General features: G+C 42.2%; 2 protein-coding genes across 2 annotated transcripts in view; one reads left to right on the top strand and one right to left on the bottom strand.

Annotated features, from left to right (window-relative positions):
* The window catches only part of EPHA6 (EPH receptor A6), a gene marked incomplete at both ends in the record, with an annotated part of 508,114 nt that overhangs the window by 325,581 nt on the left and 159,640 nt on the right, over nucleotides 1-22,893 (top strand).
* LOC311219921 (inositol 1,4,5-trisphosphate receptor-interacting protein-like 1) lies at nucleotides 10,420-11,469 on the bottom strand (the record flags this gene model as incomplete). The annotated part of the gene is made up of 1 exon (XM_084303278.1): nucleotides 10,420-11,469. The coding sequence occupies one exon, from the start codon at nucleotides 11,467-11,469 to the stop codon at nucleotides 10,420-10,422; it is 1,050 nt and encodes a 349-aa protein (XP_084159404.1).

Below are 22,893 nucleotides of genomic sequence, written 5' to 3'. Positions count from 1 at the left end.
CCTCCTATCCACACTTTTATTGCTAGATCATAAATAATGGATCATAATTGAGGACTTCAAAGTACTTGTATCAGCTGCTAGTGTCATCTCCAGTATTTATCTTGTCTATACTTCACATCAGTGTTTCCAAATGCAATAAATCTGTGACTCAGGCCTGGTAACAGTCCTAATCTTCATGGTCTCATTGATTAAGAATTCAGATGTACAATACCAGTCTTTCCTTCTGTCACATTTTAAAAGCTTCCTTTTATCATGTCATAAATAGCGCAAGACTAGATTTGTACTGTCTCAGGAATAAGATTCTTAGTTTATGTCTGATTTTGAAAATTCCCCTCGCTCTTCAAATGTCTCATTTGCAATGCTTGTGGTGAAGCCAACATGTGGAGTTCTGGGATTAATTTGAATTCAGCAAGCTAGCTGTAATCAGCCGTCCCTGATCATTGTGGTGTATAAGTTCTGTAGGATTTTAGTAAATCATTTTGATCAGAGTTTCTTAATTCTTCAGAAACTGTACTCTGTCTGTGTCTCAAATATACATTAAAAAAAAAAAAAAAAAAAAAGTGTGCTTGCTCCCAGATGAGCCTATGTGTTCATCAACATTGAAATCTTCTGTCATCTTGACATTTAAATATATATCATACAGGAACAAAGTGGAATATTTAGAGATGTAAATATAGCTGAGATGGTTAAAGATTTTCAATTAAAATTATAATTACTGTTGATTTTTATCTATATGGCGTCTGTTTTCTTAGAAAGCCTTTGCTTTCCTTCTGAGAATCAAAAAGTTTGAAAACTGAAGTTTGGCTATCATCAGAGTAGAAATTTTTTGGTCTCCATCAAACAGTATCTCACATCAATCACAGTTGCCTGATGTCCCAAGGATTAGTTTCCTCCTAAAGCTAGAGGAGGAAACTGGTGCACATGGGGACTAAAAAATCTAACATTTAGAAAGGAACAGAGTCATGAGCTACATGAAAGCCTATAGACATTCCCAAATAAAAATGTTGAAGCTTATGGATTAAGTTATATGACTATTCTTTTTTGTTTGTTTCTTGGTTTGTTTTTTACCCAAAGATTTCAGTGGATAATTGCCATTAAAAAAAAGAAATCCTACTGACATTGTCTCTGGGTAGGAAGACACGATTTTTTTGAGGGATGTTAAAAGACTGAAAGTGACTGAGATGAATTCTGGGTATGTACAGAAATTCTGGGTATGTACAGAAAAGGAAACCTAATGATAGGAGTACTTTCTGTGCACTGTTAGTGGCCACTTTGACAACATGGCGTACCCTTAAAAGGTTCGAAATAAAACAAATGAAAAGAGAAATAATCAGGGTTTTGTGGCTAAATCACATTTTTTTTGGTTGCTCACCTGGTTGATACTGCCAGTAGCATATACGTGTTTGCAAGGTTAAGCCATGCAGTTTTGTACTTTAAGTGGGTATAAATAAGCACCGATTCTTACATAGCAGTAGACTCTATTTTATATCCATTTATAATATTTTTTCATTATTCATTCATTTCTGGTAGCAAAAAATGTTTCAAGAAATAACCATTAATGAGTTTCCACAAGTGTTACGGATAGAAATATTTGTAATAAAAATAACCAAAATGAATGCAAAAGTTGCAAAAAAAAGTACTAGGGGGTGGCAAGCAGAAGTGAAAATATGTCCTTAAAATAAAGATCTATAAAAATGTTCTCTGTGAAAAGCTGTATATTTTAATATTTCTCATCAGAAGTTTTTTTTTCACCTTTTTTTTTTTTTTTTCTTGTATCACTGTGGTTGCTTCTCACCTCTTAAATAATGCGTACAGACTTTCACAAGTAGACACGGCTTCGCATTCAGACCTTACGTGTTCTCTGCCTAACAGCTTTTCAGTAAATCAGTGGAACGTGACTCAGTCATCTTGTATATCTCTGTATTCATACTGTCATTTCTTAACTAATCTTGGATAAAAGAACTCAATTTAAACTTAGAAATTAAAAAAAATAAAAAAGAAAAAAAAAAAGGAAAAAAAAAAAAGAAAAAAAAAAAAAAAGAAAAGAAAGAAGAAAGTGTATTTTCCATTGCAGGATAGTAGTGTAATCATGAATTGCTGAGGTTTTAGTTTGTTTGTTACTTACATGCTAAGAGCCATCTCTTATTTTAGAAACAGTTTGCAATAAATGCGTATGTAGCCGTGAAGACACAAAATGTCATGCATTGTAAAGCCACACAGGAGTTGCCTATTCTTAGGCATTTCTAAGTTCACCTGCCAGGCAGACTTAAAAGCAATCACTATGGAGCCTTGTTTTCTAGACAGTTGAGACAAAAAGTCAGTTCCTACATAGGTGATCCATTGGGCTGGTGTCGGTACAGCACATAAAGGGCTGTAGGCAGTGAAACACCGGCCAGCGATGTGGCTGACAGCCTGACGTGCCACCTTTGCTGCTCAGCCCACAGATGCTTTCCCACCTGCAGGGAAAGTGATTGTAGATGGCTTTCAGTGCCGAGATGAGGCCGGTCTCAAGCTCATGTCTCTGATTCAGTTATGAAGATGCCTCAGCCACTTTGCTGCCAGAACACAGATGGGGCAGCTTCTATCTCTACATATTTTTTGTTTGATCAGTAGCCAAAATGCAGTTATTATTTTTTGACCTGTGGAAGGGGACTAGATACACCTTATTTTATGTGCTGCAGGATATAGATGGTGAACATCCAATGTTTTATGATTCACATCCAGACTAAATGTGCTAAGCAAACTTTATTAAGTAATAAATCTTTTCACGTGAGTTTTTCAACCCAGTCACATCTTTATTCAATGAAATGCTTGCTGTAGTGATGATACTTAAGATAGTGCTGAGTTCCTTAATCAAGTAAATCACGTTAAGAAGTATAGCTCATATTTTAAGCAATGTCTCAGCTGCTGTGAGACTTAAAAAGAAAGATAAGTCCAGTGGTGTATTAATTTCAGTACCTACTTCATATTTGTGTGATTATAAAAATCCATGGGTAATGCAGGTCTCTCTTGGATGACACCCTCAAACAGATGGGCTAATATCACCGTTTACCCCTTTTTTGGTACAACTATCTCCCTGCAAATATTCCATAAGTTTCATTGCAGTGCTTCATTTGTGGTTAGCAGTTCGTCAGTTTATTGTAAACTTGCTGACTCCATACAAAAAAAAGCAGAGTATATGCAAGTGGACTCCATGCTGAACGAATCTAGTGCATCTAAGATATGCCGGTGATGCCACATACATGTATTGTGCAGATCCTGTACAATATGCAATATGCAAGCAGTTTCTCCACGCACATGCAGTAGATTCATTGAGAAGAGACCAGACCTGTCACCAGCGCAACACACAGGATCACCCACACACAGTGAAAAAAATATAATAATAAAAAAAAATATAGATAAACTCTTCATAAAACTATTAGGTAGACAAACAAGCTAGGCAGCAACCCTACTCTCCTCATCCGTTCACTTTCTGTTCCTGTTGATTACATAGAAAAGCGGCTGTCCTGCATCACACACTGTTGGTCCATCTGGTCTCATATTCTCTCTCGCAGAAGCTAAAACCTAAAGATTAGAGATGAGTAAGAGAAAGAAGTTTACAGGATGCGTTCCCTGAGTACTCAACTAATCTCTGACAAGTTGTACCTTGAGGACTTCCTTGCCCAGTAGCTATTTAATAATTTTTTATTGAGTACATGGAATCTAAATAGGAATTTATAACATCCATTGCCAAGAAATTCTGCAGCTTAATTTCACATTTTACTGAGAATCACTTCCTTTAACTTCATGTGATGCTGTCTAGTTTCTGTGCTGGAAGCAGCAATGAATGATCACTCCTTACATTCTCCATGTCATTCATGATTTAACCTTCTGTTGTCTCCTCCTTTTCAGATTTGAAAGCCCTAATCTTTTCTGGAGTTACTTGCATGTAATTCACTTGGCTTCTCTGATATGCTAACTATTACAGCTCTTTTCTGAAGCCCATCCTGTTCTGCTATATCATTTTTGAGATGAGGGGGCCAAAATCACACACAATATTCAAAATGCTTTTGAAATGCGAACTGGTGCTGTGGCACTATGAAGTTCAGTTTTGTTCTCTTTTCCTTTCTTTGTAGTCTCTAACATTTCACTTGATCTTTTTACATAAATAAACACAGAGCTGGCATTTTCATAGATCTGTTTAATACAACTCCAGAATCTTGTTCTTGGATGGGAATGTTTAGCGCAGAGCTTATTTTACTTATGAAATTAGGGTATTTTTTGGCATGTGCATTGCTGTTTCAAATTTCATCTGCCATTTTATTAACCAGTAATTCAATCTCATAAAGTCTTTCCATAGTTCTTCACAGTTAGTACTCCTTTCTTACTACTCTAATGAGTTTAGCAGACTTTGTCATCTCATCAGATCATTTATGAGCAACTTGAATGGCACAGTGTAGGCAAAATGTGTTGCAGGAGGCTTCTGGCAAACTTTTTGCACTGTGAACCAAAAGACCATTTATTCCTACCCATTGTTTTCTGTCTTCATTTATTTATCCATCCATGCAAAGACCATTCTTCTTTTAAGAGACTCTGGTGAGGGACTTTGTCAAAAACCTTTAAGAAATCTGTGTCATCTATATTAAATGCATTCCCCTTAACCATACGTTTGTTGACACTTTCAAAAAACTCCAGCAGGTTATAAAGCATGCCTTCCCTTTATACAAACTTGTATTTACTCATGCCTGGTAGATCCCAGGAATCTGGGAAGCCACAAACCCAAACACCACCAAGCAGCTCAACGCCAGCGCTCACACAGCTGCAGGGAGCGAGGTTGAGAGCTGGGTCAGGACTGGAGCAAACAGGGGGATCCTCAGCCTAAGGCCACCCCCAGGGCTGGAAGATGATAATGTCAGTGAGGGTTAACTGCAACTAAAGCCCCTCAGGCTGCCCATCAGCAAAGACAGGAGCATGGGAGTCTGCAGGACTGGCATCCCTGAGGCCCCACCGCACTCTCCTGCAGGGCTGGAAGTCAGCTGGGGGATCAGGGGGCTGGCGGTAGCCCTGCTGTGCTCAGCATGAGAGAACAAGTGTATATAGCTTGCTAACAAGATACATATAAGAACTCTTTAAACTTGTGAATTGATTGTGTAGCATATGAATGCTTCAGACGCTGAGAATAGCGCATATATGCCACTTGAACTGGAATTATAAGAACTGAGTATTTCAATTATATATTTAGCATAACAGCAAATATATTTACAAGTGATTATTCTGAATGCCACATACAAATCACTCTTAAAGATACAAAATTTTCATAATTATTTCATCAAGCAGTATAAGCATCGAAATATATCAACTATTGTCCTCCTTGCTGTAAGATTCTCTAGTTGCAATTACTTAAGGATACCAATAAATGCCTCTTATCAGCTGTTCTTATCAGCTGTTCTTATCAGCTGTGGTAGTTTTGTATTCAGGACTGTGTTTACTAAAACGTGAGGTAATAGTGATTGTTGTTATCTTGAAATCTCTAGTACCATGCTCATGTTTCTACCTATTTTAAAAGGAAGCAAGCAGTGTCTTTGAAATTGGTGTAGAGATGTTACAACAGGACTTATTTGAATATCTGATGGGAGGTTCTGATGCAAAAGATTACATTATGAAATCGTAAAGCATTTTTTTTAAAGATATTACATGGGGATGTCAAATGGACCAGGGTACTACGATTTTTAGCTTAAAAAAAAAAAAAAAAAAAAAAAAAAGTAAGGTAGTTTTGTGAACTTGTTTTAGAGGTGAGAAATTCCTACTGGTTGAGGAAAGATAATTCAGTATTTTAGAAGTCTTGCCATATTTGCATACTTTTATAAGCAAAATTCATTAGCTTTTATGTCAGTGCAGTTCTGTGTGTGTGGATTTGCTTTTGTAGAAGACATAGCTTAACGTAAAATGCATGCATGAATGTAGAGATAGGCGGTACATTTTAAATATACAATTGCATGCATCATGGCTATATTCCTTCCACTATTCTGTTGTGTGGCTTCACTGAGTTCAGTGCTTGAGGTACAAATTAGGACCACACAGCACATGAGGTGCTTCCAGCAGAAGAGGTGCATTAGCAGATATGCAGAGTATGTCTGAGAAAGCACAAAGCGTTCAGGAGGTCCTGGATGGGAGAAGAGTAACATCAGTCTCACTCATTCTCATCTCTGCAGAAAGAACTAGGAGACACCTTGTGGCTCAGCTCTGTCTTCCCAGTCCAGATGCTGAGAAGAGATGCAGGGCACAGACCAGACAGCCTGAGATCATAACGCTTTTAAGATGGGCTGTTTTATAATCTTCAGATTATAAATAGAGAATGGGGTTTAGTTGTGTTTTCTAAGGTCTTGTTTTACTGTGTGAAGTTAGAAGAAGGGAACATTGTCTGTCTCTGGACAAGCAGCACTAAGAGACGAAATCACATTTAGCTCATGGAGGTATGTTTGTGAACCTCAGTTGCTTGGTGAGGCACCAAAGAAGGCATGGGGTGCTTACTTATTTCAGAAATCTAAGATCAGTGCTCTGCCTGTCCATCTGGAGGCACTGTCTGCCTGCACTATTTGTACATGGTCTTGGTGCTCCTACCTTTGGGCATCCCATTTGAATTAGATTCCTAAAGTAACTGAATCCTGTGGTGTAAATATAAAAGGAAGTGATCAGAAAGTGAGTACTGATAATGAAATGCCATCAAACTTAAAGCGGTTGCAGGAAGAGTAATGCATTCTTAGATCAACCAAATCCTCTCTTGTCAGCCAGAGCCAATGAATTAATTATTCAACAGGCTTTCTTCCTCAAGTCTTTATACATTCAGTCAAAGTGGAAATTTTTGGAAAGACATTTCAGGGGAAGATCAACTTGCATTACATGAAAGTTATAAACCCAATCACAGTCTCTCTGACCACCCATGGCTGGAGTAGCTAAACCAACAGCACTAATAGTTTGTGATCACGATCATTATTTTGCCGAGGCGATCGGCTCCGGGGCAGACGCATTCTGCCGCGGAGCGGGGGATCGGGCCAGGCAGGGCTAATTTTTCTGGCATCGAGCCTACTTGAGGGAGCCGCCAGAACCCGGCAGCCCTCGTGAAGGGAGGCTGACGAGGCGTAGGCGGAGCCAGCAGCGCCCCCTCCCCAGCCGTTCAAAAGCTGCCCCTAGGGAGCGCGGCGACCAGGAGCACGGCGACCAGGACGGGCAAACAGGGCGTGGCGCGTCAGAAGGGACAGGCGCGGCAGTTGGCGCAGCAGTTCGCGCAGGCAGGGCGAGCAGGAAGGGCAGAGCGCACCCCCCGGCCCATACGAGCACCTCCTTAACGACAGCCGTTAGCTAGGTGATAGTGGTCTCCAGCAGGCACGGCGCGCTCTCCAGGAAGTCGGTACACACGCAGACCGACTACCCGTTAAAAAATGCAGCAGTTCAGGTCACCGGATGCAGGGAGTGTCTGAGCCTGTTCCTGCCATCGGCGGGAGGCAGAGAAACTGCGTGCATGAGGTGCGAGCAGGTGGATGACCTGGTCCGCATGGTGGCAGAACTCAAGGAGGAGGTCGAGAGGTTGAGGGATATCAGGGAGTGTGAGCAGGAGATAGACTTGTGGAGCTCCTCCTTGCAGGGCCTCAAGGAGAGGTATCGAGGTGAGACACCCCAAATGGGGGTGGACCCCCTGCCCTGTCGCCGTCAGGCAGAAGGAGGGGATCTGGGAGTTGAGGAGGAATGGAAACAGGTCCCTGCTTGACATCGCAGCCGATGCCCTCCCCTTCCGGCCCCACCTTCCTAGGTGCCCTTACACAACAGGTTTGAGGCCTTGGAGATTGAGAGGCCGGTGGGTGAGGAAGAGGTAGCAAGTGTACCAAGGAGGATGCCTAGGGCGAGGAGGTCAACTCCAGAGAACTGGCAGAGGAGCTGGACAAGCCGCTTACCATCATTTATCAGCAGTCCTGGCTATCGGGGGAGGTCCCAGTTGACTGGCGGCTAGCAAACATGACGCCCATCTACAAGAAGGGCCGGAGGACTGACCCGGGTAACTACAGGCCTGTCAGTTTGACCTCAGTGCCAGGGAAGCTCATGGAGCAGATCCTCTTGAGAGTCATCACGTGGCACTTGCAGGGCAAGCAGGCGATCAGGCCCAGTCAGCATGGGTTTATGAAAAGCAGGTCCTGCTTGACGAACCTGATCTCCTTCTGTGACCAAGTGACGCGCTGGATGGATGAGGGAAAGGCTGTGGATGTGGTCTACCTTGACTTCAGCAAGGCTTTTGACACCGTCTCCCACAGCATTCTCCTCAAGAAACTGCTCGTGGCTTGGACTGGCGCACGCTTCGTTGGGTTAGAAACTTGCTGGATAGCCGGGCCCAAAGAGTCGTGGTGAATGGAGCCAAGTCCAGTTGGAGGCCAGTCACTAGTGGCGTCCCCCAGGGCTCGGTGCTGGGGCCGGTCCTCTTTAATATCTTCATCGATGATCTGGATGAGGGCATTGAGTGCACCCTCAGTAAGTTTGCAGATGACACCAAGCTGGGTGCGTGTGTCGATCTGCTTGAGGGTAGGAAGGCTCTGCAGGAGGATCTGGATAGGCTGGACCGATGGGCTGAGGCCAACTGCATGAAGTTCAACAAAGCCAAGTGCCGGGTCCTCCACCTGGGGTACAATAACCCCAAGCAGAGCTACAGGCTGGGAGATGAGAGGTTGGAAAGCTGCCAGGCAGAGAAGGACCTGGGAGTGATGGTTGATAGTCGGCTGAATATGAGCCAGCAGTGTCCTCAGGTGGCCAAGAAGGCCAACAGCATCCTGGTTTGCATAAGAAACAGTGTGGCCAGCAGGGCTAGGGAGGTGATCGTTCCCCTGTACTTGGCTCTGGTGAGGCTGCACCTCGAGTATTGTGTTCGGTTTTGGGCCCCTCGCTACAAGAAGGACATCGAGGTGCTTGAGCGGGTGCAGAGAAGGGCGACGAAGCTGGTGAGGGGCCTGGAGAACAAGTCCTACGAGGAGCGTCTGAGGGAGCTGGGCTTGTTCAGCCTGGAGAAAAGGAGGCTCAGGGGTGACCTTACCGCTCTCTACAGGTACCTCAAAGGAGGCTGTAGCGAGGTGGGGGTTGGTCTGTTCTACCATGTGCCTGGTGACAGGACGAGGGGGAATGGGCTTAAGTTGCGTCAGAGGTGTTTTAGGTTGGATCTTAGGAAGAACTTCTTTACCGAAAGGGTTGTGAGGCATTGGAACAGGCTGCCCAGGGAAGTGGTGGAGTCACCATCCCTGGAGGTCTTTAAAAGACGTTTAGATGTAGAGCTTAGGGATATGGTTTAGTGGGGACTGTTAGTGTTAGGTCAGAGGTTGGACTCGATGATCTTGAGGTCTCTTCCAACCTAGAAATTCTGTGATTCTGTGATTACTGATGCATAGAAAATTCTGACTTATGGTGGAGTTAGCATGATGGCTCAGCAAATGAATACTATTGATGTGGGTTCCTGACAATGATAACAAGCACATCTTGGGATGAAAAATTGCGATACATAAATAGCCAATTTGTTATCATTAATTCTTTTCCATAAGGTTATTGGCGAAGAATTACTCTGTGCCAGCATAATATTTTTAGAAAATTGTTAGGAAGGTACACTGAATTATTTATTTTGCTATTTTTAAACTTCATCTTTTATCACATTTTACGAACCATTATCTTCTGAACAATACACACAGGAATAACAGATCTAGAGTGCACACATCTGGATTTGTAAGTACCCTTTCATGGTCATGCTAAGTTAGGAACAACTCAAGATGGTGTTCAAGGGATTCCTACATGTATAGAGATTTTTTTTCCCTATATCAAAGCTTCCGTTAGTAGTTGCTCTGTGTTTCAGTGCTTACTTTGCACAGGTTTCAACATATGTTCGAGTACAGAGGGACTTGAAAATATTGCATGTTTTTGAAAATTATAAGCTCAATGTGACAGAAGCAGATATCATTGCCAACTACTGAGGAACATATATCTGAATTAGGCCAATTCTTGGACCTGGTACATACGGACATGGTTTAGTGGGTGACACTGGTGGCAGGGCGATGGTAGGACCAGATGACCTTGGAGGTCTTTTCCAACCTTACTGTTTCTAGGATGTGAGCATATCCTATCATGTAATTACCACATCTTGGGCACGGTCTTGGGCAGCCTGCTCTAAGTGGCCTTGCTTGAGCAGGGGGAATGTCCACATTCTCCCACAAAGTGTTGCACAGACAAATGCAGACAAAGTGTACGTTAACACGAGCAATTTATTGGCCTCTGCATAGGCTGAAGCTCCTGGATGGAACGGAGTCTCTCCAAGGGTCTGGGTGGTCACTGCCCGCTGCTGACAGGTGTCTGTGTTGCGCTGCTGGAGAAACTGGTGCTGTGCAGTGGCGCTGTGCTGCTGGTGAAGCTTTCCATGGCCTACTCTAGGCTCAGGAAAGAGTCCAAGTCATCCATCTGCACCCCAAGCGTGATCTCAACGGAGAGGGTGCTCTCGGAGGTGCTGGCCAGCTTGATCTTGCAGGAGCGGCGGGAGGGCAACACCGTCAGGCGGCAGTGGCGCGACTGCGGCAGACGCTCCCAGGCTGCTTTCACCAAGGCCTGGAAGCAGCGAGTGGTTTTCTCCACATCCAGGTAGGAGCCGCTGCAGAGGGTGCGCAGCAGGCTGGGCTCCTGTCTTCTCCTCAGCTCATCCTCGGGGTGGTGGAGGAAGCACAGCATGTCCCCCACCAGCCGCTCCCTCACGCAGGCACACTCCAGCTCCACGCGCAGGCCGGGCTTCCTCTCTGGCGTCTTCCCCTTGGCACCCAGCTCCGGGTGGAAGGCGTGCCCGGGGGGAGGCCTCAGGGGCAAGAGTAGGCGGTACAGGACGTTGTCTTCCCGGGCACTCCAGCCTTCGTAGAGGCAGCCTATGCCAATGGCCGGCTGCAGCCGTGGGTTGAAGAGACAGTTCCCAAAGAGTCCTCGGCAGGCACCAAGAAGTTCCTCCACCAGCTCCTCCACCATCTGGCACTTGTCAGCCATGCCTGGCGCCGGCCACTGGGTGCTATCCGCCCAAACTCTGCCCAGATCCCAGCTGTCATCAGAGTCACTGTCTTCGTCTGTGTCATCGCCATCATCGTTGTTCTCCTCCTCTCCTGTAGAGGTGCCGTGTTCGCTGTTGCTGCTGCCTGGTTCACGGCTCCGTTTCCTGAGCCAGCGGCAGAGCCCAAAGACCAGGACAAGGAGCTTGACCAAGGCCCAGAACTGCCACTGCTTCAACGCGGTGAAGAGCAGAGCTCCCAGGGGCACCCAGCTCTGCTGCTGGTTCCTCTCCTCCATCTCTTGCACCAGCTGAGTCATGCCCTCAATCAGCTGCTCCACGTACTGCTGCATTCTCTCACAGTCATCTCTATCCAGTTGATCGTTCACCAGCCATGGCTTCTGGGCAATGCCCAGCACAGCCAGGGCGAGGAAGATCAGGAGAGCCATGGCTTGCAGGAGGCCAAGTCCACAGTGTAGTGGTGCTGCTGCTGCTGGCCCTTATAACAGCTGCCCCATGTGACTCATCCTTTGTGCTGTCACAGGCACCACAGCCGCATCACACCAATCCCCCTCGCCTCACCTCCCTGCAAGCTTGTGGGAAGGTCCTTGCAATCTCCTTCTCTGGAGATACTCAAAACCCTTCTGGATGCCATCCTGCACAGTGTGCTATAGGTGATCCTGGTTTGCAGGGGGTTTGACTAGATGAGCTTCAGAGGTCCCTGCAAACGCCAGCCGTTCTGTGATTCTATTCATCTGTGATTCTTTGACAAGAAGTTGAACACCTAACATACATTTGACAGCAACAGTGCTTTTCAGTGATTCATGTGCCTCAAGTACAAGCCAGTAACATACTGGTCTTCTGGAAGTACTTCACATTGTCTGTCCTGTGAGTCTATATGCCAGGGTTTAAAAGGGTGTGCTTTTCTGTGCATAGGTATGCACACTAAAGATTTAAAGGATGCACATAAACCATGCACATAAAACTGTTTGCAGAGGCATATTAAATGATAGCTATTATCATTTCTAATTATTTTTTGTAAAGAGCAGGTAACAACATACCTTTGGAGTGGTTTTAGCATTTATGTATGTAATATATATATATTTTTTTAATGTCACTGGGAAAATCAATTTATGAGGGCATATCTATTGTACATCACTGTTAAAGGAAATGCTCTGTAAGAACCAACATTTGTGGGAGAATTGTTGGAAGATGTACATTTTAAGTCAGTATCAGATGTATCTGCATCTGTATGTACTTACATTAACTGAGAATATTAAAGTACAGTAGCTCTGACATTCTCTGCACATGCCAACAAACAGCTTTTACAGAAGGTTCAGAGAAGGTGTTCAAATAAAATATTTATTATTTTCTTGCTAATACAAAAACCTCTTTCAGACCTGTAAAGTACTGTTTGACAGAAAATGACCTACAATCTGTAGTTTCATATTTTGATATAAACAAGAGCAGGGAAGATTTCCTCAAACTATTGTACATTTTAGGCTTGTCTCTTACATCGCAGGATGACTAGCAATTAATGGAGTGAAAAGATTGCAGATTTCCTAGTGCTATTTAACCTGCTTATTTCATTTTCAAACTTCTGTGATCAATTTAGCAGCAGGAAGTTCTGCAGAGCAATTTGGTTCCACTTGACCCTGGAGGGGTTGTTGCTGAATGAGACTTACTTACAGCTCTGTCTCCATAATGACATCTTGCTGCAATAAATGACGCCTTCTTAACCTCAAGTTGTATTTCCAATAAATTTATACCAATTCCCAGGTTACATTAGGCATCTGAAAACAAGGTTCTTCGGACAAATGTGTCACCACAGGTTGTCCCCGCATCATAGGGCACCTAGCAGTGCTGGCTCGATATTTATAACTCACATAACACATTGGCTGCAGCACATCTTTTTTCATGCTGATTAACAGCATTATAGTTGCAATCTGATTCTGCTGGTAAACCAATTTCTTCCACCTCCTTCTCTTTTAACACAAATTTCCTAGAAAGGAAACGTTATAAGCGACCCTGACATCATTTTTAGGAGGAATCCTGCATGTCAGGAGTGGTTCCCCAGAAGCATGCACACTGATTTGAAATTGTATACAGCAAAGAGTGGCAACATCTGAGTCGGGAGGAATTGTGAGCAATACAGCACGTAACATTTGAGTTTGCAAAAGCAGAAAAATTTCTGCTTATGAACACGTATCCTGTTACTTTTGCTGCAGGATTTACAGTCATCATAACAGGTGATGGGAAGGAAAGTGATCTACTTGGGGCAGGGGGGTCTCTTATACATTTCCCGGTGCCATCAAGCAGCCCATCACCTGATCCAGAACAAAATGCCTGGGAGAAGGAGATGAAATGAAGGGTACTATGGGTACCTGATACCATGTTCTTGCTGTGTAATTCAGCTATATATGCTGCTACCTGACTTGAGCTCATATGCCGGTGCCACACAACCATAATTTTGTCTTCTGCCAAGCAAGGACAGCGAACCTCTAATTTTGGGGGAGCTGGCCCCTCAGCAGGATTCCCAGTGACCTATTACATCTTTAAACCACATATTGGCAGCTCCAGCAATAAAAGGCAATGGAAAGGAGCCAAGAATTTGATTATTATGGTGCAAATCCCTTTGACTGTGAGAGAGCATTGATTTGACATTATTTCCATTTATATGGCAGGGGACTCTTTCCAGTTTTACAGGTTTTTTGGTTTGCATACGATTCCTGAAAGTTTACATTTCCACTGAGCTTTTTTGAACTGAGGTTATCCTGCTTGGTTCAGAAATACACAGCATATAAAGTAACTCCTTAAAACATACATTCTTGGAACAGATTTGTGTGATTATTTTAGCTAATGTAATTTAAAGAAACATCATTAAAATATTTTAAATTGTTTACTGTGGTAGTAATTATGCAAAATACTTTAAAATAAAATACAATACATTTAATTTTGAGGGTGTGTTTCACACATACACCTCATCAGACAGAACAGAACGGCCATACAGGCTGACAGGTGGTAAGACTTTATTTTAAAGAATTTCTTTTAAATATCTCCTGATACAATCCGTTTTGAAGGAACAGGGACTGAGCAAGTCTTGTTAGTAGTAAAGATCTAGGAGTGCTTCTGTCTCAAGCTTGTAAAATAATGAATGGCAGCATGTTCTGCAAGTGAAAGAAAATCTGTAGTGTTGAAAAATTGTATGGGTGAATAATTATTGTCTTCATACGTAAGACCAACAACAGATCAGAGAGAAACTCGGCAGCAAGGAATAAAGAATTGTGTTACGGAACGTAGTAGAAAAAAATGATGTTGAATCTGCATTTAGCCTGGAAGAGATTTGGGGGTTACATCTGCCATGACCTTTAGCCCAGAACACTGTAGCAGAATCTGTTTTTTAATAATGGGATTAAGTTCACTTGGCTTCTTCCCACCATTTCTGAGCAAGCAAAGAAAATCTGCAAGGGGAAAGAATTTAAAATAGAGGGAAAGATAGTAATTATAGCTTGCTGGAGGCATATTTTTTCAGTAAATGAAGTGCTTCAAAAGAAGTGTACTGGTATGCTGTCTTTTGAATGCAAACCTTTAGGGAACTAGTGTAAGAATATAAACTAAAAACATTATTTTACACCCCAAGTTGTTAATTTGCTAATGCCTTGTCAGGAAAAGTCCATATTCAACTTTGAACTCCAAAGTTCGAGCCAGTAATAGTATACCCTCCAAGCATTATAACTGTAAATTACCACTGAAGTGATTAGGAAGATAAGAAACTCTATTATGTGAAGAATCAAGTATCTTATCTAGTCCCTGTACTAATTGGAAGCAGCCTTGTATGATAAGAAAAGTAATTATTACCGAATTAAGGATAAACACAAAGATGTTTCAGCCGTGTACACATCTTTAAAATATAGTGATTCATTAGAGACTACATTTTTTATTAAAAAAAAAAATTATGTTCATACTTACTGGAGATTTTCTATGTGAACTTGTGGTTAATCTAAAAATTTTTAGCCTTTATACAGCCCCCCATATAAACACTTATATAGAAGTGCTTTCATACTGGAAGTAATGGAAGTATTGACATTCCTGTTGTAGGTTAGGATAGCTCAGTCACAGATATTAAAGAAAACTCTAAAGTGTGACCGGAAAAGATATAAACGTAGGTCTCCTGAATCCCTATCACATTCCTCACTCATAAAATAGTCTCTTCCCTTATCCCTTATCCTACAAAGATAGAAATATTAACAAACAAACACAAAAGAAAGAAAGAATGAAATGAATTCTGCTGGAGGGCTAATAATCATATTGTAGGAACGAAGGCTGCTGGAGACAATTGGCAGCACTACTGTATACTTGTCGTTTGACCAAGAATATGTATCACAGTTAGCATTAGTGATGAAGGCTGAATGGTTTTGGCGTTTTAGCTTCCCTGGTAAATCCTTCCTTGGTAAATAGCACAAATGCTAATAATACAGAAGACATTATCATTGATCAGGAAATGTTATTTCATTACTTCCAGTTCTGCTACTGGAGTAATATGTCTCCCCTAAGAAAAAAATCTTTTTATTGCTTATTACCTCCCTTACAGACTTTCCAGAATCAGAGGTAAAATCAATATTTTTTTCCTACGGTGTCCTGAAATAACAATTTTTCCAAGTGTGGGATCATGAATAAAAACACAGAGTTCATTTATTGCTATGTATAAAATCATACTCATAAATATAAAATCATACTCAGCATCAAATAGTATAGAAATTCTAATATAGTTACAGAATCTAGGCTAGAGAAATAATGAGTAAATATAATAGCATTTTTCTGGTATAGAAAGAAGTGGAAAGGTTTTTAGTACCCAGAATAATACTGGACCTTGGTACATCTCTATGATTAACAGTTATAAATAGTCCATACTGTTTGAAATAGTCCATATGGTTTGAAAAAAAATGACACTTCTTATTTATAAATACAGTATGGCTGTATTTATAATGAGAAATACAAATATAGACAACTTTTTGCCTTATAATCTAATACTATTGGTGCTTTACTAAATAACTTTATAGCATCGTAATTAAGCAATAGGACAAAACATTAGAAAGTTAATGTACTTACACCATAATCTGTTTCATTAATTTCCTAAAATTTCTGTTGAATGGCGTTTGGATAATTAGGTACCCATAGCTTTTGTAGTGTTATGCATAGTTTCATGTGTAAATTAATTGATACCATTTACCTGTTATATATTATAAGCTTAAAAATGTCTTTTTTTCTTTTAAAGAACAGTAAACCCATCTTCTTTAGTTTTCTGACCAACACAGACATGAAACCATGTCTTCATGAAACCAAAGTCAACTTAAATTAGTCCTCACAGCACTGATATTTCTTCTTGTCGATCTGCCAGAGGGTAGGGAGGCCCTGCAGAGGGACCTGGACAGGATGGGTCAATGAACAGAGGCCAATGGGATGAGGTTCAGCATGGCTAAGTGCTGGTTCCTGCACTGTGGCCACAACAACCCCATGCAGCGCTACAGGCTTGGGGGAGAGTGGCTGAAAAGCTTTTGCAGAAGAAAAGGATCTGGGGGTGCTGGTTGATCCTCACCTGAACACAACCTGGTAGTGTGCCCAGGTGGTCAAGAAGGCCAACAGCATCCTCGCTTGTATCAAGAATAGTGTAGTCATGGACCAGGGAGGTGATTGTCCCCCTGTACTTTGCTCTGGTGAGGCTGCACCTCGAGTACTGTGTTCAGTTTTGGGCCCCTCACTACAAGAAAGACATCAAGGTGCTTGAGCGTGTCCAGAGAAAGGCTACGAAGCTGGTGAAGGGCCTGGACCACAAGTCCTACGAGGAGCGGCTGAGGGAACTGGAGTTGTTTGGTCTGGAGAAGAGGAGGCTCAGGGCAGACGTTATTGCTCTCTACAACTACCTAAAAGGAAGGTGTGGGGAGCTGGGGGTTGGCCTCTTCTCGCAGGTAACTAATGATAGGACTAGAGGGAGTGGCCTCAAGTTGAGCCAGAGGAGGTTTAGGTTAGGAATTAGGAGACAATTCTTCTCAGAAAGAGTAGTCAAGCTTTGGAATGGGTTGCCCAGGGAGATGGTGGTGTCACTGTCTCTGGGGGTGTTCAAGGAGAGGTTGGACATGGTGCTTAGGGGCATGGTTTAGCAGGTGACATTGGTGGCAGGGTGATGGGTGGACCAGATGATTTTGGAGGTCTTTTCCAACCTTAATGATTCTATGATTCTTCCACCTGCAATGGTCCTTCCTTAATGTAATGACAAGAGGAAAGCAGGCTCCTTGGAGGATGCTAAAGTATGTTTCTTCCTCTACCTGTGTCATAGGAAACTAGAAGAATTCAATTAATGAGTTTGCAAAAAAAAGACTGGTTGCTGAGAGGGCCTAAGTCAGTGTTCTCTCTCAACTTCAGTTGGGAAGTAGCCAAGGAAGGAGAGAAAGAACAGGTAGGGTGAAGGCCAGATTCCTTCCTTGGCTGGGAAAGCTTTATTCAGAAAATGTGATAAAGCTCTATATTTCAGTGAGTATAGTCTTTCCTGTGTCTTGAAGCAGGCAGGGGTCTCAAGGAAAGAATAACCTGTATTTATTGCAATTCTGATTATTATTGGTAATGGTGATGGTATAGAAATGCCTAAGTAAATTAAACCACGTTATTCCCAATAGCAGTATTTTACACATGAAGATCATTAGCCTTCACTGTGAGGATGGTGTCTAAATGACTTGATTTGCAGTCCTCACCACACCACGTGTGCACTTCAGATCCCTCTGCTGCCCCAGATTTGTGTGTGCTGACACTTCATTCACCTTGGCAAAACAGACGCAGTGCAGGGAGGAAAGGAGGAAAGGGGAGAATGATGATGTAGCTTATCTTGTTTGTTTGATGGTAGTTTTTTAACACAAATGTGTTTACACATTCCTATTAGGGCTTGTTCCGACAGCCAGTAAAATGCCAGTGCGCTGACATGGTTTCTCTTCGCTAGAGAAATAAGATTTGAAATAAAATACTAGAGAGGTAGAGTAGTCCAAATAAAGACAGACATCAGGTTAGCTTTTGCTATCAGCAACTGCTGGGTCTAAGGCTTCTTTATAATGAGTGGGCAATATATCAAATTCGTTTAGCCCCAGAAACCAGGTAAGAAATGTTGGAAATTCTGTGCCTACTTTTAACAATACGAAACAAGAAATTTGAAAATTAGAACATGGACTCAAGGATAAAAGCTTCTCCTACAGATCACTGTTTTGAAATCAGTTACAGATAATGGAAGTCAATCTAGGAAGAAGAGAAACTCTCTAGAGAAACAATACTGAATTCCAACCATCGTTTGAAATACACATTTTCTGCCTTCTATGTAGTGTATGAGAAAAGGGATTCTGAAAAGGAGAGAAGCCAAAGACATTTAGAATAAAAAAAGCTCACTCTGAATTAAGGAATGAACTTTCAATTCAATTCTGAAAAAACAAAGGAACTTATCAGACTAAATTAAATGAGGAGCTGACAGAACTGTAGATGACTCATTGCAATTCAAGAAATTTATAACAGTGTAGAGGAAAACGTAGAGAGCAGATGGTGCAAAGAATCCTCAGTACGAAACAGAGATCAACACTGAGCTCAAGAGCCAGAAACCATCCTTCAGCTTAGTACCAATGGCAAGAAAATGCTGCCATTAAAGTGATTAAAAGCCATGCTGGGCTTCTAAGCATTTTTTTTTTCCAAATGGTTTCATTGGGTAACCAAATTAGAGCTCTCCTGCAGCTTCTGGATTTGAAATAACTAATTAAAAGAACGTCCCATTGATTCATCATAGGAACATTAGAGAAATCTTTATAAATGAGCAAATAGGATTTACCTATCTTACAATTTCACAGTTAGAGAGCTCAAACAATAAATGGGTATGATCTTTAGGGTCTAAATAACTTTTGCTCTAGTGAGCAACTCATATAAGAAGCTGAAATTTCTCCACAGAAAGTACTGTTTTTAAAAACACTTCACAAGAACTAAAGAAATAGAAACTGAGCTAGCTGCGGCTTTTAATTACTTAGTCTTATTTGCCCATTTCTTTGAACAATAACTTTCTGACTGGAATCCTTTTCTTTTTCTAAGTAATTATTTCCTCTGAGATGTGAATAGATAATCTGTGTGTGACAAATAGTAGGATCATTCTTCTGAACAATTAAGAAATAGCTAATGATAAGTCTTTTGAGGCTTCAAAAAAAAAAAAAAAGCCTTAAAAAAGAAAAAGTCCTAATTTTTACTCGGTACCCTAGTAGAAACAAAATTATTATTCTTGTATTCGGAGCCTTATGTACGTACCTTCACATTTTGATGGTGCTGTGGTACAGGTGTGACATGAGCCTTGCTGCATAGGATTTTTGGTTTCAAGTGCAGGTCAAGCAGAGCTGGTTTACAAGAGGGCTGAAGTAATCTTTTCTTCCATTACATTGCTACTGAGTTGTTTCCTGGGGAGAAGACATGGGCTGCTTCTGATACTGAGTGTTTGAGTTGATCTTCGGTTACACCGACTGTGTTATGAGCCCCAGGACTCGGTACTGGGGCTGGTCCTCTTTAATATCTTTATCGATGATCTGGATGAGGGCATTGAGTGCACCCTCAGTAAGTTCGCAGATGACACCAAGCTAGGTGCGTGTGTCGATCTGCTCAAGGGCAGGAAGGCTCTGCAGGAGGATCTGGATAGGCTGGACCGATGGGCTGAGGTCAACTGCATGAAGTTCAACAAGGCCAAGTGCCATGTCCTGCACCTGGGGCGCAATAACCCCAAGCAGAGCTACAGGCTGGGAGATGAGAGGTTGGAGAGCTGCCAGGCAGAGAAGTATCTGGGAGTATTGGTGGATAGTCACAGAATCACAGAATCACAGAATTTCTAGATTGGAAGAGACCTCAAGATCATTGAGTCCAACCTCTGACCTAACACTAACAGTATGAACCAGCAGTGTGCTCAGGTGGCCAAGAAGGCCAATGGCATCCTGGCAGTGTGGCCAGCAGGGCTAGGGAAGTGATTGTCCCCCTGTACTCGGCTCTGGTGAGGCCGCACCTCGAGTACTGTGTTCAGTTTTGGGCCCCTCGCTACAAGAAGGACATCGAGGTGCTCGAGCGAGTCCAGAGAAGGGCGACGAAGCTGGTGAGGGGCCTGGAGAACAACTCCTACAAGGAGCGGCTGAGGACGCTGGGCTTGTTCAGCCTGAAGAAAAGGAGGCTCAGGGGTGACCTTACTGCTCTTTATAAGTACATTAAAGGAGGCTGTAGCAAGGTGGGGGTTGGTCTATTCTCCCACGTACCTGGTGACAGAACGAGGGGGAACAGGCTTAAGTTGTGCCAGGGGAGTTTTAGGTTGGATATTAGGAAGAACTTCTTTACTGAGAGGGTTGTGAGGCATTGGAACAGGCTGCCCAGGGAAGTGGTGGAGTCACCATCCCTGGAGGTCTTTAAAAGACGTTTAGATGTTGAACTTAGCGGTATGGTTTAGTGGAGGACTTGTTAGTGTTAGGTCAGAGGTTGGACTTGATGATCTTGAGGTCTCTTCCAACTTAGACAATTCTGTGATTCTGTGACATGCACTTGCTCAAATGGAAGAGTCACTGCAGTGAACTCAGGCTGAATACAAACTTAAATTGTCATATAAGTTTTTAAATCAGAACTCAAAGAAAAATGCACCACATGCAGTGTGTATGAAAAGCATACAAAGGTTAGGTCATAATATGAAGAAGTGTAATACCGGTGGTTTGTATTTTGAAAAGCCCAGAAAGACCATGCGTATAATTATATTTGCATTTTAACCTGGTGCTTTCTCTAATCAAACTGGATGTTTTTGCAAGGATTTGGTTATTAGATTAATGAACCCACAACACAGTGTGATGAAGCCACAGTGTGCTGAGGAAGGTGGCCCAGCTGAGGAGGTCCGTCAGGCATGAACAGGCACACAGGGTGTATCAGACAAATCTGCAAAGCTCCCATAGACTCCACCTCTAAATCACATCTTGATGCCAGTGAATGACTGAAAACAACAAACAGTAAACAAATGTATATGAGGAATTGCCCTCATAGGCCCTTGATCAGTGTTTCACAAATACAAATCCATTTTTGCTACCTCGTGATTTCCTTTAAACAGACTGGTCTGTGTTCCCTGCTTGGAGTAGCTGATTTTACCCCAGAGTAAAATTACGAGAGCTCAGCTTCACCCTCAATTTTCAAGAACAAAAATATCATTTTAACTGGGGGAGTATTTATATGTACCCAGGGATAACATTTTTGCCCAAAATTTATGAATGCCTTTTATTTATTTATTTGTACTTCCATTATACTGTTTAAGGGCTTCCTGAAAAATACATTAATCCTTTATTCAGCAAGGCAGGAATTCTTTTTCCTTTTTTTTTTTTTTTTTTCAGTCATTCCCTTCGTTAACCTGTGGTTAAATGGCATAATTATAGGTGTGGAAAAGTTTCTTGTGTAAGCTATTTTATACACTTAATATCATTGTTGGTATGTGTATGGTTTCTTTTTCATTCAGTATCATGTGTTGGGCTGTTGGCTTTTTTTACATCAAAGTGGACTGGATTGTTATACTACGCTATAGTTATCCACAGGGAGGACTGAAAGTGGATAAAAGTTTATTTTCTCTCACTGTCACAGAGAAGGAGATTGTTATATGCATGTCTGTGTGTAGAGCTTCCCTTCTTTCAAAGGAAAACAATCAGTTTTGTTTTCTTTAGTGTTCGTTTGCTTTCTAGAGTTTATTAATTGTTTTCATCTCTTAAACGTCCTGAAATATTTACAAGAAAGAAAACAAAGGCACAGAATTTTGTGACTAGATGCAGTTTCTTATTTTATTTTCCTAGGGAGACTCCTTCACCCAAAAGATAAAACCTGAAGTCATAAAAGCGTGTTATTTTTAGGAGACAGCTCCTTAGAAGCTTAGAAGAGGTTAAGTAAGATTCATAAAAGAGAGGAGTGCAGGAGGGTGTGTAATAAAGTGGTATATGTTACTTGAATGACAAATAGGGTAAGCTGTGAACCACTGGAAGCACGTTTTTTGTGGGAGACAACCTCAGGAAGTTGTCAGGACCCAGATGTGCTGCTTGGGAGCAGGTTTGTTCAACCTTCTTGGTTGTCTTCAAGACTGTTGAACAATGTTATTGGTTTTGTTGTGACATTTGGGAAAGCTGCACGTCAATACAAGTAAAGCAGCTTTAGTGTCAGGAGAATACTAGGCTTTCTTTGCCATACTCGACCAGATTAATAAAATAAGCAAAGAGTTTTCCAGAATTGAATTTTTGCACCATTTGACATTATTACATAGTAGGCACTGATCCTTCTTCTCCAAAAGGGCAGCAAATCCAATTCTTAAAATCACTTAGCCCCACAGTGAGATAGTTTGGCTCTTGGGTGCATCCATCCATGTTAGGCCCCTTCCATAAACTGCTGGAAATGGTTCCTGCTCACTGCGCTGCCGCAGACCTACACTGTCAAGTGCTTCAGGTAGGCTTCGGGCACCTTTGCTGCCATGGCTTGCCCATAACCCTGTCCCTGCCCTTGGCCTCCTCAAACAAGCTGGGTATTACATACACACAGCCACCTCCCTGACGGGCTGAAACACTCTTGCTTCTGTCAGCCCAGCTAGCAGAAACAGAACACATTACATCTGTTTTAAGTTGTGTCACATTATTTTACCCCTAGGGGTAAATCAAAAGTACATTTTACACAGCTGAGCTATGACATTTAAAGCAGAGTATCCTGAGTTTTGAATTTACTGTTTCTGAAACATGGTTCTGCTCTGGATGCGATGTCCTCAGAGCCAGCAGCGCATCCTGGTTGTGCACAGCCAGCGGTGGGGACTGGCACGGGCCCCTTTT

This window comes from Netta rufina, assembly GCF_964035555.1.
Source record: "Netta rufina genome assembly, chromosome: 1".
Lineage (NCBI taxonomy): Eukaryota > Metazoa > Chordata > Aves > Anseriformes > Anatidae > Netta > Netta rufina.
The sequence above is the reverse complement of the archived record's forward strand: the minus strand, read 5'-3'. Positions and strand labels throughout refer to the sequence as shown.